Source organism: Pundamilia nyererei, unplaced genomic scaffold, assembly GCF_000239375.1.
Source record: "Pundamilia nyererei isolate P.nyererei 1_Seehausen unplaced genomic scaffold, PunNye1.0 scaffold00177, whole genome shotgun sequence".
NCBI classification, from domain to species: Eukaryota; Metazoa; Chordata; class Actinopteri; order Cichliformes; family Cichlidae; genus Pundamilia; species Pundamilia nyererei.
Genome location: NW_005187578.1, coordinates 1,246,692 through 1,262,507, shown reverse-complemented (window position 1 = coordinate 1,262,507; position 15,816 = coordinate 1,246,692). Strand labels below are relative to the sequence as shown.

Here is a 15,816-nt window from a genome sequence, read left to right as displayed (position 1 = left end):
TAAGCTAACCGGTAAACTCGTGTTGTCAGTGTCTTTAATCCAAACTCTGTTGGTTTTGTACCCCAGATCGTGCAAACCACGGGGCGCAATAAAAGTCTATAAACAACGTAAGTGAAAACTGTATTTCACTGGATTTTGTGGGGACCAAAACTATACGTTAGAAGAAGAAAAGCAAACCCAGTCAGTCCAAATTGACATGATTCTGCCGAATTGACTTCCTTACACAACACACGTCACTGTGACGCGTTGCATTCTGGTAAATGCAGTTAACCTAGGTTTAAGGTTGTAAATGTACACGATTTAACCCGACATACGCGTTTTACTGTTTGAGTTTCTCGCGTTTCCAGCTAATGTTCGAACAGGGAAAAGATAAAAATGCAGTCATTTTGATGCTGGTGCGTAGTTGTTTAAACATAGATAAAGAGAAAAAAACTACAAATCCCAGTAACTGACGTCATTACGTATGTACGTCTAGCAACGGCGAACAGCTAAAGGAAAAAACAGCCGCTTCCGTGTTGTTCTTGTGTTATTTTGTAAAATAACTGTCGTTAGCGGAGTCAAAGCTCGCCTGACAGCCTCGCCGGAGTGTGAATATCATGGTTTTGTGAAGCTGACACACAGCGTCAGCCTTTTTTCAGCCAAAATGTCGCTGCTGCAGAGCTCAAAGAAAAAAGACAAGCGTATTTTGTCTGGTACCTGCCCAGACCCGAAATGTCAGGCGAGGCTTTTCTTTCCTGCTTACGGCTCCGTTAGCATCGAGTGTACCGAGTGTGGTCAGCGCCACGAGCAGAAGAACCTGCAGAACGTTGAGGAAGTCACCGACCCCGATGTCGTGCTTCACAATCTGCTCAGAAACGCCCTGCTCGGCGTCACCGGGGCCCCGAAGAAGGGGACCGAGCTGGTGAAAGTGATGGGGCTTTCTAACTACCACTGCAAGCTGTTGTCGCCCGTGCTCACCAGGTATGGCATGGACAAACAAACCGGCAAAGCCAAGCTTCTGAGGGAGATGAACCAAGGGGAGATGTTTGACTGTTCCATCCTGGGAGACAGAGCTTTTCTCATTGAGCCGGACCATGTTTCCACCATAGGCTATGGCAAAGATAGGTCAGGGAGCCTTATATACCTCCACGACACTCTGGAGGAGGTGAAGAAAGCCAACGGCAACAGAGAGTGTCTCATCCCGGTGCATGTGGACGGAGACGGGCACTGCCTGGTCCACGCTGTGTCCAGAGCCCTGGTGGGGAGAGAACTGTTCTGGCATGCCCTCCGTGAAAACCTCAAACAGAACTTCAAGCAGAATCTGGAACGCTACAAGGCACTTTTTCAGGACTTTATAGATGCTGCAGAGTGGGAGGACATCATCAACGAGTGTGACCCTCTTTTCATCCCACCTGAAGGCGTACCCCTTGGACTACGCAACATCCACATATTTGGCTTAGCCAACGTCCTCCACCGACCCATAATTCTCCTGGACTCCCTGAGTGGGATGAGGAGCTCCGGGGACTATTCTGCCACCTTCCTGCCTGGACTGGTGCCGGAGGAGCAGTGCAAGGGGAAAGATGGGAAGCTGAACAAACCCATCTGTATCGCTTGGAGCAGCTCCAGCAGGAACCACTACATCCCTCTGGTGGGAATCAAGAACACGGTGCTGCCAAAGCTGCCACCCCGTCTGCTGCCAAAGGCCTGGGGCGTCCCTCAGGACCTCATCAAGAAGTACATCAAGTTAGAAGCGGATGGGAGCTGCGTGATTGGCGGAGATCGCAGCCTGCAGGATAAATATCTGATGAGGCTAGTTAACGCCATGGAGGAGGTATTTATGGAGAAGCACAGCATCCACCCGTCGCTGGTGGCTGACGTGCACCAGTACGTCTACAGGAGGACTGGCGTGATTGGCATCCATCCAGAGGAGGTCACAGAGGCGGCAAAGAAGTCAGTGATGGAAAATCGGCTGCATCGCTGCCTGATCTGTGGCGCCCTTTCTGAGCTCCACATCCCACCGGAGTGGCTGATTCCCGGCGGTAAGCTCTACAACTTAGCCAAATCCACACACGGCCAGCTGCGGCCGGATAAGAACTACAGTTTCCCCCTCAACAACGTGGTCTGCTCTTACGACCCCCAAAGGGATGTTCTCCTCCCAGACTACAAACTGAGCTCCCTCAACACCTGCAACTGGTGTCACGGCACGTCAGTCCGCCATATCCGTGGAAACGGCTCGGTGGTTTATCTGGATGGGGACAGAACCAACACCCGCTCCCAGGGAGGGAAGTGTGGGTGTGGCTTCAAACACTACTGGGAGGGGAAGGAGTATGACAACCTCCCCGAAGCCTTCCCCATCACGTTGGAGTGGGGGGGTCGGGTGGTGCGAGAGACAGTGTACTGGTTCCAGTATGAGACTGACCCTTCATTGAACAGCAACGTGTACGATGTGGCCATGAAGCTCGTCACAAAGCACTTCCCGGGCGAGTTTGGCAGTGAGATCCTGGTGCAGAAAGTGGTCAACACTATCCTCCATCACACGGCCAAGAAGAACCCGGACGAATACAACCCCGTGTCCATTGACGGGGCTCATGTCCAGCGCCTCACTGATGCCTCAGAGTCTCAGCAGCCGGCGGACCCCCAGCCGCCCACAAAGATCATCCTGACGGGACAGAAAGCGAAGACGTTGCACAAGGAGGAGCTAACGATGAGCCGAGCAGAGCGCAGCATCCAGCAGAGCATCAGCGAGCAGGCCTTCGTCACCCAGAAGCGTCGGACTGACAAACTGAAGCAGGAGCAGAAAGGCCAGGGCCGGACTTCTTCACCCGGAGGCTCTCCAGAAACCTCCTCCTCTTCAGCTCCAGCCACACCCACCAAGTCCTCCTCCCCGTCTTCTTCCAGTAAGGAGAAAAAGATTCGCGTGACTACGAGCGACGGCAGACAGGCCATGCTGACTCTGCAGGCCCACACGACCTTCTCTGAGCTGCAGAGGAGCATCAGCAACCAGTTCAGCGTGCCGCCGGCGCAGCAATGCATCCGCTACGGTTTCCCACCTAAGGAGTTGGTCCCACCAAAAGATGGTGAGGAAAACGAGCCAGTGGCGCTGCAGCATGGTGACAGGGTGACTGTGGAGATCCTAAAAGGCCCAGAGGACAAGAGCCCTGCGGCCTCCATTCCCCGAGCCTCCAGCTCGCACTCTGCCCTGCATTCAGTGAAGAGCGAGGACGCCGTGACGCCCGGAAGAATGAGCAGCCGGGAACTCCAGGACAGCATCGACCTTGAGATGTCCTCCCTCTGTCTCCTAGCAACGTTGATGGGTAAGGTTACATGTAGGGTACCAAGTAAGTTAGTGAGTGAAGCAAAGTAATGTATTATCACAGCAACCTGTGCCACAAGACTGAATGTGACAGGAAGTGTAAGTTTAGGATATTTCAGAGAATAAGATCCATCCTGATATAAAGCAGAGCAAAAGATCTTTGGTCGCACAGCTTACCTGTACCGTACGGCCTTCTGAAGCGAAACTGGCTGCACATAAAAACAAGCTGTGTCACTTTGAGATGTCACTAGAGGAAAGTTATTGTGCTGTAGCTGCAGCTTCTTTTCACTTTAAAGATGCTGTGAATCCTCCATTCTTTGCTGACGTGTGGATTCGAATATCACAGCCGAGACACTGATTACGTTCTTTGAAATCAGTGATCGTCTCCGTTTTCAGCAGATAGTGGGCCTGTCTTGAAATCGTCTGCCTTATTAAATGAAATCCATGCTGGATTCAATTTTGCAAAGGGCCAGATTTGATCCTCAGGCTTTGATTTTGTCACATTTGATCTAAGATATAAAAGCTTGTTGGTCTGATTGAAGGCTGCCAGGAGAAAACTATTTTTGTTTGTGTTGTTCTGCACTTCAGGAGCTAAAACCTGCTCGTCAGGTTTAACAGCCAAGTGGCTGCTGCTACTTTCTTATTTTAATAATTCACTTCTTAGTTTGATTTTAGAAACATTTTTTTCTACAATAAAGCTAAAGGAAAACAGTTCTCTTTTTCCTATGCTTGCATAAGGAAACGTGTATTTCAGTTATAATAACTTGAATCAGTCATTCAGTCCGGCTCTTGGCTGTTGCTTGTTACTGTACAGAGTTAATCTGTGACTTAGCAGTGAGTTATTTACAGGTAAATATACAAAGAAGCACAAAGGTTCAATTAGACTTAATAAAAGCAGGATAAAATATAATAAAATGTGTCCTGGCTTCTGGGGGTGAACATGCAATTATCCATGACTGTAGTTGAGGCAAAGAATGTGTCGACTGACTTTAAGTCTTTTTGGCCATTTTATTAGCAAAGATGTCTTCAACCTTGAGTAAAACTAAACCCGACGTATGTTTTAATGTCTTCTGTCGCAGTGATTTTCCTTTGGTTGAAAGCCAGCTTCGATTGGTGTCAAATGTTTGTTTTTTTTTAGTACATGCAGAGAAAACCCTGGTATGGAAAAAATAACATTTCCTCAAACATGACAGTGCTGGTGCTTCAGTTTGCTTTAAAGTTCAACTTTTGATCATTAATCATTCAAAGATAACGATTGAACTCGTTCTGCTGTCTGCCCTTTCATTAATTTGACCTCTTGTTTATATCTTCATTATAATTAGCATCTCTATAGTCAATGTTTGTTCACAGGTTGAACTCCTGACGATACAAAACTACTGTGCTGGGGCTGACGGTGTGTTTATAGAGAGTACTGTCAGGTTAATATCATACAGCACTTTATTTTATTGATTAATAATCAGTCAGAATGATAACGATTTGTACAGTAAACATCTCCTGTTCCAGTTTCTCCAACATGGGGATGTCTTTGTTTTCTGTGTTCACTCATATTATTGAATGTGATGATGATGATGATGGATCATCGTCGTGTTTAATTTATTGTCTTCTTGCAATGATGCTGCTGCTTGCTTAAGACTGCATAGTAAGCTGAAGTGTGTTTGTGTGTGTCTGTGTGTGAATAAAGAGAACAGCTCCAGGTGTGCAGCGCACATGCCTGCTGGTTTCTGATTGGCTGGTGCAGGCAGGTGATCAAAAAACTGCCGTTTGCTCTCAGCAGCTCTCCCAGGTTTCTGATCAGCTGCCATGAGCAAACAAGAGACTTGTTTTGTGTGTGAGTGTGAGAATCTGCTGACTCGGGCAACTCGCTCCCTCCCCGTCTCACCTGCCAATCAGGTCAAAGGTCACAACTGCGTTAGGATAAACAGATCGGGCCGTGTGACACACACAGAGCGTCTGTCGATATTCAGGAAGGTTTCGGCTGCGCTCCGAGCACTCCGCAGGCCTGACGCTGCACTTCCTGTCAGCTCCGAGCTCGTGTTCAATAATCCCCCCGCCCGGCCCCGGCCAGGATGAAACAAAGCATCCGCTCACCAGACAGTGTTTCCAACCCAGAGCTCAGAGTTCACACAGCTGAATGTAGCAGACCTGTAGCTGAATATGTGCGACGTGCATTACATATAAACACACAAACAAAAGGAAATGCAGCGTCACGCACTTTCAAAAGGACTCAGTGCATCAGTGCAGTGTTGAAGTCCCTGTTTTACTGACAGGATATTTGAAGCTAAATAAACAGCTGAATATGGTTTTATCGCCTTTATTTATTGACAGTGGTTTTGTACACCAAATAAAATTTAACCTTAAACCAGATTTTATTTCATTTTAAGCTTAAGTTGTTGTTTTTGCTCATTTCACTTTCAATTTTCATTGTCTGGAAATGATGAGTTTCAGTTTAGTTTTCATGAGTTTTGGTGGTAGTTTTAGTTTTGTTCTTATATATTTGGAGGTTTTGTCAGGTGCAAAATTTTAAAGGTTAACACACTTCATACACATTCAAGTCCCAGACTCATTAAACAGATGCACCAGATGTTCCTCGGGCTGGTTGTGTTGAAAAGTAAAGTGAAAAAATATTGTTTACAGTAGCTTTATTGCAAAGTCTAGTTTTTATTTTTACTGTAGCCAATTTATTCTTGGTTCACTATAATAACTTTGCCTGAAACTGAGTCATTAATGAACCATTTTAGGTTTTCTCAGCAGAAAAATCCACATCGACACATTCCACTTTAAGTTTTACATTTGGGAATTAATGGAGACAATGATCAGTGACAGACTGGACATTTATTTATTGGCTTAGATGACTGTTATTGCAATAAAAAGGGTTTATGTCTCAGATGAGATGGATCATTTTAATCACAGCAGGAGAGTACAAGTGGATTGATATTTTCTGTCGAGGTTGTTGAGACTAAATATGAAGCAGCTGAAGGACAATGGCATTTATTAGAGGACCTCTAAAACAAGAGACGGTAAATGTAGAATATAAAAATGTGAATGTTCCTACAGAGTAGCAGCAGCATGAGCAGCAGTGCGAGGTTAAAACGAGGGGGACTCGCTAGCCTGGCTTTACCATCAGCATCACAGCTGTAGATGTTGTATGTGGTGTGAGCTTCACTGAGTGTGAAAGCAAACATACTGGAACCACAGAGGTTTCTATAAATGATAGCTGACGATAGCTGCTGCTTGCAGCTTCATATTCATCATGTAGAAATAAATGTGATGTCACACCTTTATCAAGAAACATTTCGTAGGTTTGTCCACCACTGCTTTCAGGTTTAAATATATCTTTTACATATCAGCGGCTTCACTGTAAGCCAAACAATGGCGAGGTCAGAGTATCAACTGTATTTCCACTCTTGTGTCTTACATTGAAATGTTTCGGTCTCTGTTTATTTTTGTGCTGCTCTGACCGCTCACGTTCCTGCCAAAGCTGTGGCCTCTGACACCGAGGACTTCTGTGGTCCTACATTGTGCTGTCCTGTGTAGCGTCCTGCTCACACAGACACATTTTAACCTTGTGTTGTGTTTAGGACCTCGTCTCATTCGTTGGATCCTTTTAAAATGTTTGTCTTTGTTTCAGGTGAGGATGTTTGGTCGTACGCAAAGAAGCTGCCACACTTATTCCAGCAGGGCGGCGTCTTCTACAACATCGTTAAGAAAGACATGGGTAAGCAGGCTCTGTGTAACAGAGCAGGTACATTTATACATGTGCGTTTGTGTGTCTGCATCACTGTGAACCGGAGCTTATCATACGTGAGCTACTTTTTTTAAAAGGCTTCTTTGCTAACTAATTATTAGACAGATTTTAAACATGTGCCGAAATGTAGCAGAAACACACGCGACTGATCAGGTGACGCCTGAGAGCAGAAAAGTTGAGTGAATAAAATCCACGAGGCTGCAGGAAATGAAATGTTTCTTCCCAGACCTGATGATCAATGCGCTCTCCCAGTGGTCCACATTTGTGCCATATCCCGGGTTCCCAGCACGCACCTTACAGGAACTCCTTCCCAGAGAAGAAAACGGGGTCTGTTGTAACCATGTGGAGAGGATTTCGATTAGATGATAGTGCCCAGGTTTCTGGTAAATAAGGGAACGTGGAGTGGCTCACTGATGTGTGCTGAGCTCTGGTCCTCTGCAGCACAGAGGAATATATGTCAGAGTTTACAGTCAGATGAAGTTTGATTGAAATATATCGATTCTTGTCACATGCACGTGACTCCTCAGACATGTCTGAAAGCAGATTGGTGTGATTAAAGGATCGGTTTGTTTTTATCTGTCATATTCTTTATTGTAAGTTATTGCAAACCAAAAACTAATAACACAGGATCCTTTATGGCGACTTCTTATTTCCTGTTATCAGATTGTCAGATTGTTGCTGTGTTTCTGTCTGATGCTCTGGAGCTAACCGCAGCATAAATGAAAGCAAACCCTTGAACCTTTGTCAATATATTTGGTACATCCCACCCGAGGGAGGGAGAACAGCTGTGTTATTAAAGTTGACCTATTGTGCTTTTGTTTACCTGTCATAGATATATTGTTACAATGGTGGATGGTCAAGTCAGCCGCGAACTCGCTGTGAGCCAAACACTGTTTTCCTACTCTTGGATCTGTGTGACGGCGCTAAGAGGGGATATCGCTAATATGGTCATTTGAATCTTTGCAGGTGTTTCAGAGCGCGTAACTAAAAGCATGAGCTTAGTTTGATAATAAGAGAGCTTAAAGAAAAACAAAATTACAAGTTAAATCTAAAACAATAAAGTTTGACAGCCCTCACATGCTCTGCTCCCACTGCACTGCACAGTTTCACAACGTTACAGCTGCTGAAATGTTTGTGAGCTTATACACAGGCATCAATGCAATAACACGAATATGTTTCCTGTTTCAACTTGATTGGCTCTTTGGGGGAAGGGAGGGGACACTGGCCATCTGTAGTATTTGAGAAGTCTCCCATAAATTGCTGTTCAGATTTTTTTTCTATATAAATTGTGTCTGAATGTGAGAATAAAAGTTTCTTGCCTACTGATTTAAACCTTTTCTTGTGAGGGGCAGCCAATCAGAGTTGGCAGAGCTGAAGGCTTGTTTCAGACCAAGGCCCAGGATGAGATTAATAAGGATTATTTTAGACTGAATCATGTCAAGCTGGGAATGACCTCTCTCTCTCTCTCTCGTTCAGGCCTGATGGACGGGAAGCACTGCACGCTGCCTCACCTCACAGGGAAAACCTTTGTTTATAATGCAGCAGAGGAGCGTTTAGAGCTCTGCGTGGACGCTGCCGGTCACTTCCCTGTTGGGCCTGATGTAGAGGAACTGGTGAAGGAGGCCCTGGTGCAGCTACGCTCTGAGGCATCCGGTAGGGGCAGTAGAGAGGGTAGTCCCTCTCATGGCGTGCTGCGGCTGGGCAGCGGTGGCGTTGTTCGTAAAAAGGAGCAGCTGCAGAGTGTCACAGCCTTTCAGGGAAAAGGCCACTCTCTGGGCAGCGCCGGAGGCTCCTCACCACCAGAACACCGCCCTATCACACGACAGCACAGCAGTGGCGTGGACCTGAGTGCCAGCGTGTCCCGAGGACCCCCGGACCTGTCGGACATCCCCGAGGACACCACCAGGGAGCTGGTCCGCATGGCTCCAGGCTTCGTCACCATGAAGGACGGCCGTGGACTCGACCCCAGCCTGATGGAGCAGCAGCGAAGGAAGCTGCAGGAAATGGTGTCCTCCATCCAGGCCTCCATGGAGCGGCACCTGAAAGAGCAGCAGAGCACCGCCTCCGGGGGTAGGGCTGCCCAGGAGCCGACGGCTGGAAGCCAGGCGGGTGAGGACCAGTCGGTGTCCACGGCCGACCACAAACCGCCAGCTGCAGTGTCGACAACGGCAGCCATCAAACCTGAGCAGAAGGTGGAGGAACCGGAGGAGATGGACAGCCAGGACGCCGGGCAGAGTAACGCCACCGAACCCATGGATCACTCCTGATCACGCCTGAGCCCCAGCACCGCCCCACCCCCGCACCCGCCTGACCGGCATCTGTGGGTCATAACACCTCAGGTCGGATCCTCAAGCTTTGGTCTTCATCGTGTTGCGTTGTCTTTACTGCATGACTAAGAGCGGGCCGACTGTCCTCGCCGCTGCGAACTCCAGGTGGGACAGCCGTCGATGAAGCGATATATTGTGACGCGGTGTCTGCGATATGTCATCGATTCACCCGTTTCACAGATCTGTTGCAGAAGCCGTTGCCATGTGTGTTTACACTGTATCCACTGTAGCTCGCCTGTCAGCACCGCTCTATGAAAATTTAACACGGTAATGAATAAATACAACGATGTGATCCCCACGTTGATTCAAAATAAGTTTTTCTCTTAAGTTGATGATGTATCGTGAACAACTGTCTCACAGTATATCGCAGAGTCGTCCATAAGGTGACGGGATTCTGTCGTTAGGCCTGCAGTTCCCACCTGCAGACGTCTAATCCTCTCGCTGTGAACACTTACGGATCTCCGAGGAGGAAAATCCGGTGAGACGCATTCCTGTAGATAGAAGAAGTCTTAATCTGCCACCAGGAAGGAGAGTAGCTGGCCGCCGCCAGCGTCGCGTCCTGCAAACATGCTTCCGTCAAAGTGCACGCTCTGAAAAGTGCACCGGCCTCCGTACGCATCAACGCCTTCAGAATCTGCTTTCCACCCTCCGTTTGTCTGAGCTCTGCAGGGAGAACTCTGATCTGTGTTTGCTTGATTGTCTGAATCCTCCTTGATGACTTTATATTTTTACCTTTTTGCCCCTCTAACCATCACCAGTTTAATGGTTTATATTCTAGAAAAATCAGAATGAAGCCCCTCACAACCTCCAGGCACAGAACTAACTGCAGTTTCTATTTGTTGCATCTAAAATTTAACCGCACGCTCTCATCTCCACGTGTGACATATTGCAGTTTTGTGTGATGCCACCTGCGCCTCAACATCAGTAATAAGGCGTCTGTCGATATCTGTGCCTGTAGCAGTATTGAACATGTGCTGTGCGAGACCTCCAAAGTCCACATGAGCTGGTTTGTTAGTACAAGTTGTTTGGTGGTCCGCGTCCCATTTGGACCGTTGTGTTTTGCACTTTTAATTTTTTCTTCTGTTTTGTTTGTTGTTTACTTGACATTTGATTTGCTTTTTAGGTTGATTGTATGGAAAAGATGGCCTTGTTGTATTTGTGCTCTTTTTATGGCTTTTTGAGCATCAGATGAGTGTAACCATATTTAAATGAGAAGTTTTATTGCTCAGTTACCACCTAACAGTAGCTGGTTTGAGCAGAAAGCTGCATCCATAAGCTGCACACAGGCACAGATGTCTGGTGATTAATGCTAATCAACAGACGAATAAAATACTGGAACGGTCTCTTAGCTGATGGGTCGCTCGTCACAATTTTAAACGTCATTGAAAAATTCTCCAGAATGCTCCAACAGCACAAACACAGTCGAGAGGTCCAGTTCAGTGACTCTGATTAGCTGAAGTCTAACAGCTACACCTGCCTGTGTCACCACCCACCTGTCAGGGCCACGCCCCCATTAATGCAAACTTTAAGCCTTATCAGCGTCCAAATGAATAAGTTAAATACGATTAACATTGTTCACAGTTCATCAAATTTTTAATATTTTTACTCGAGTGGCCATTAGCTTCATTAATGGATGTTTCTGGTTGGTCGGGCTTAGTTTGGGTTCCTGTGTACCCCACTTCACTGCCAGTGTGTAAATGTGGGTTTGACAAAAAGTGTTACGTGTTAAAAACAAGAACTAATTTATTTCTCACATATTTGTTCCAGCTGCATTTTTATTCACCTTATGTATCCCAGGTTAAATATTTTAAATTTTTAACACCTAAATTTAAGTTTCATCTGATCTCCAAACACTGCAGATTCATGAGAATCTGTGTAACTGTAGCAATAAAATGCCAAAGATGTGTTAGAGATGCACATGTAGTCAACAAGAGTCACTTATGATTTTTTTTACTATAAAATTCCCCAGACCTCCTCGACACGACGTGTTTGAACATAAATGTTACGATCCACTCTGCTCTGGACTATTTTGTGTTTGTTATTAAAACTCTTAAAATCAGTACCTGAAAAGACTTTTGTGTGAGGTTTAGAGGGACATAAACATGAAGCAAATATCTGGTGCTTTAGAAGCTAAAGATGAAATGCCTTGAGATGTGAGCTTGAATATGAACTTGAGTGCAGTGCAACAAAGAGAAATTGTATTTATTGCCTGCAGGTGGCGCCGTGTTGAATGTGCAGCAGTTATGAACTTCCTGGAGGTCGAAGCTTCTCCTCGGTTTACCTGAAAACACTGTAAAATAACTCTGCACTGGACTGTTATCTTATGCTCAACAACTACCTTTCCCATGAGTCTTAGCCACAGTTAAAGTATTATGGGAGTCAGCGAAATCAAAAAGCGTTTAGCTTGTAGAATTTATAGAAAATCCAAAATGAGCTTAATGAGCTGCGAAGGTTTGTGCAGGTTAAAGCGAACGGCTCCTCCTTATGGAGATACTCTGAAAATACTTTGTGAACAAGTTGATCTTCACATCCCAAAAGTTCAACGTGTGCTCATCAGCTGATCAGGTTACTTCATAAAAGGCCCAAATATCAAAGTAAGAAACCTAAAGCTCCATTCAGGTGGGATTCATGTCTCAGTGGTGCTCTGGTGTGGCCTCGGGAGGCTTTCTTCTTCTTCTTTGCTCTGAAGATGAACCTTCTGCTCCTTCCTAACATTTAAGGTTTGGTTCTCGCTTCATTTTTTCTCTTTTCAAAAGCAGAACACAGCCAAAGAAAAACCAGGTTCAACTTTTCACTGGAGTTTAAATTCTCGTGATTGATCTAAGTTTTGGTTGGAGGAAGTCCTCGCTGGGCCTCTGTGCTTCTGTCCTATGCAAACATCTTAACTGAACTTCCAGGTCTAAACACCACCTACACATTTCAGCTGAACCTCCCAGACTCACCACCAGGTGGCCCTGCTGTCAGTGAAGGCGTCTCGTAGAGATCCACTGATTGTGGAAATCAAGTTAAACTATTGTTTTTAAAACATAACAGCTTTTGGGAATCATATATTACAGTTTTTCACTCTGAATGAGAAAGAATTCACTTGTACAAATTGAGGATCGACGGGACACAAAGTGACCGTCGATCATCAGCTCTCGTCTGTAAAAACCAAACCACAAACAGGAACTGAGAGATTTAATTAAATCTTCCCTCAGTGTGGCGACACCAGATTAGAGAACAAGAGTTTATTATTTTTATTTCCCCGAGGCTTTAACCGCTCCTTTATTCCTGTAACGCTGCAGGAAGAAAAAGCATCTTTAGATGTGTCAAATCAGCTTTTGTGGATTGTGTTTTCCACGTCTGGAACATCAGGCAGGTTAGAGTCGCAGCATGTGACTCTTCTCATTGTTCATGTGTCTTTCACACTGTTGTCCACATGTCTGCTCGTTCTATATGAATCATAAAGAAGCTGCTGTTTTTGTCAGAATTACCTGAAAGTAAATGTGTTTGAAGACAAATCGTCAGAGACGTTCAGCCCATCACTAGATGTCCAAAAGTATCATCCTCGCTGACCTGTTCCTTGTTTTCTGGCCACGTCTATTCTATTAAAGCATAATCTCATTGAGCCTATTTTCATCCTCCACGCTCCACCTGCAGTGACGCCATTAATGAGGCCCAGCGCTCGTCACAGTTTGAAAACCACTGAATGAAAGCATTATCACATAAAGCTCTTTATGCAGCTGCTGAATAAGCTCACAGAAGCAGGGTCACAGGTTTCTGGTGAAGATGATTTTGGACATTTTTAAATGTTTTCATTGTTCACACAGAGTGTTTGGTTTCACTGAAGATGGACGTCTTAGTTGTGAATTACTAGCAGCTATTGTCACCTATACATGCAGATCTTATTTTAGTTCATGAGGAGCTTGTTCAGAGCTGCTCACCACACACTGCAGAAAGGGTTTTACAACTCTAAGTTGGCCTCCAGGCTTCTGGTTTCTACGTTCAGTCAGTGTCTGCTCTTCCTGCTGCAGAGGAAACTTTTCCCTCTTTCAGCATGAAACAGTGAAACAGATCCAGATGTTAGAGCTCACTCTTCAGCATCTGGCAGGCAGACTGAAGCCAGAGGAGCACGTTAATGCAAATGCTGCCACTGTCACATATGGACAGGCTCTATAAGGGAGGCTTCACGTGTATGTGTTTCTTCAGTGCTTGATGTTCAGAGGTGGGTTTTGCTTTGTTGTTGTTGTTTGTTGCTGGTGTCGTTATAGTGACAAACCTAGTCATGCAGCTAACTAACAGAGCTAACTAACAAGGTTAGCTGTGGCAAAGTTTGTGCAGCTCGGCCCCAAAACAAGAAGTTCAAGATCATTTCTGGGCCACACACTCGAGGTGTTTTCATAACCTTTGTACAGCTTCATCAGAGGTTCAGTCTTTTCTTGGGTAGTAGTACTGAATTATTTGTAAAAATGTGATTGGCTGAAGATTTGTTTAAAAATTAGGACTTTTATTCAGAGGCGCTGCTGCCTGAAATCCTCTCTGATGTCACAGTTTTCAGCAGGTTCGTCTTCACTGTTTGACGAGACGTCCACGTTCAGTGTGAACTCTAAACTGTTGCATCAGCAGCATTTTAGAGTTTCCTGTGTTTTCTAACAGGAGATGTACACTGGTGTGTACAGTGTTTTGGTGTGTGTGTTTGTGTACTTTTATTTTGCATGTTGATTTTTCAGGGACTTCTTGAGAAAAACAGCAGTTTCTTTTCATGATTCATCAAACCAGAGGTCTCAAACATCCATCTGATTTTTACAGGAACAAACTGGGTCATTTCTGCTCACAGTCCTCTGATTCGATGCTTTTGTAGAAATGTGCAGATGTTTTTCATTGTGCTCTGGAGCAGCTGGTTAGTTTAGCATTAACAAAGGAAATGACTCTGAACTCTAAATCTCACTGACGCTGTATCGCGTTTGTTAAATCCGTGTGAAATGTAAAACAGGACACCTGCGAGTGGCACCGATCGCTGCTCCATCACAAACATGGAAGGCAGTTTCCGCCAACACAGATGTTTCTCCACCTCTCTATGTTACTTCTGTAATGAATCATCAGGCCTTAAACTGTGCATAAAATGTTTTACACTTAGGTTCTGCTTCAACTCTTTTATCTCGGCTGTGTTTAATTTGAACTGGAGTCTTTGTATTTTCACTTTTTTGGCCTTTTTGTTTTCTGGTTTAGCAAAAAAAAGTCTGTTTCAGAATCACGGTCCTTCTGTTTTTGCCGTTCAGATGAATCTTTAGCACTTTGAGGAAAACAGGGAATGTTAGCATAGCATGCCCATATTAGCCGAATCATCATCATCATCATCAGTCAGAGAGGAAGCAGGTCGGCAGCACGAATCAGGAGGAGAGTTTGCTCAGATCAGACGACACTGCTGTAACAGACTTGAAGTTTTTCTTTGTGACTGCTGTACTAATGACATGAATTGTAATCCACCTGTATAATAGTATATATTGTAGTATATTTGGATCTGTACAGAAACACAGATGTTCAGTTCCTGCAGTAATGATTTCTTTTGTTAACTTCTCTCTGGTTTGCTAATAAAATATTGATGATACACGGCTTCGACATCGCTGTTTGCATGTGTGATAAATTTCCAACCCCGACAATAAAATCACTTCCTTCACATGTTTCCGTATTTTGTCGTCACTCACACACTTTCCTGTTTGTCTGTTTAAAAAAAGGTGTTTGTTTATGGTGCAGAAATCATTTTTCTCTGTTGTCCAGTCAACATAAAACAGTTTGTAGAGAAAAGCAAGAGTAGAGCTGGCAAGAGCCTCAAAGATGCTGAAGATCGTGTTATCTCTTTCATGTCTTTTTTAATTAAACGTTGGTGATTTTGATGAGAACACCTTTAACATTTCTTTCAGTCACTCAAAGCTCACTGTCTGGGGTGTCAGACACATGGCCAGATTCAGCCAATGAAACGGTCCAATCACACCTCTGGATAAATTTGGAAAGTGTTGAAAAATCACACTGACATCATTGATATCTCCAGTCCAATGCTGAGGAGACACTAACAGGAGGGAACAAGTATTTCTAGATCTGAATAAATTAAAGTTGTTTAGTTCCAAAAGCTCCACATTTGAAGGCTTTTATAGAACATCTGAAACCTATAATGTGCTTGTAATAATGCAACTGTACATGGTGGAAATGAAAGAGGGATAAGGAAGGCGCCCTCCTCAGTGCATCAGTGTACATGCAGTGAAAGCTGCTGATTTAATTATAGAGGGGAAACATAAACTCCCCTCATGTAGTTCTCAGTGGTTTGGTCCACAGGACAAACACAACTTCACAAACGTCTTGATGCATGATCAATCATCCAGGTAAGTAAATCTCCAAAAGTTGATTCTGCTCATCTGGACGTAGCGTTTGCAGCGGGAGAAAAGGAGGCCGTTTGTGTGAAAAGGAAAGACCATCTC

The 15,816-nt window shown here is 45.0% G+C and overlaps 1 protein-coding gene across 2 annotated transcripts; it reads left to right on the top strand.

Moving 5' to 3' along the window:
- Positions 1–312: 312 nt before the first annotated feature.
- vcpip1 (valosin containing protein (p97)/p47 complex interacting protein 1) lies at positions 313–11,423 on the top strand. Of its 2 annotated transcripts, XM_005746355.1 has the most exons (3): positions 313–3,293; positions 6,921–7,007; positions 8,514–11,423. In XM_005746355.1, exons 1-3 carry the CDS (start codon positions 644–646, stop codon positions 9,302–9,304), a joined length of 3,528 nt encoding a protein of 1,175 aa, XP_005746412.1. In that variant the 5' UTR covers positions 313–643; the 3' UTR covers positions 9,305–11,423. The 2 variants fall into 2 exon arrangements, with proteins under 2 accessions (XP_005746412.1, XP_005746413.1); XM_005746356.1 differs by lacking the exon at positions 6,921–7,007.
- The last annotated feature ends 4,393 nt before the right edge of the window (positions 11,424–15,816 follow it).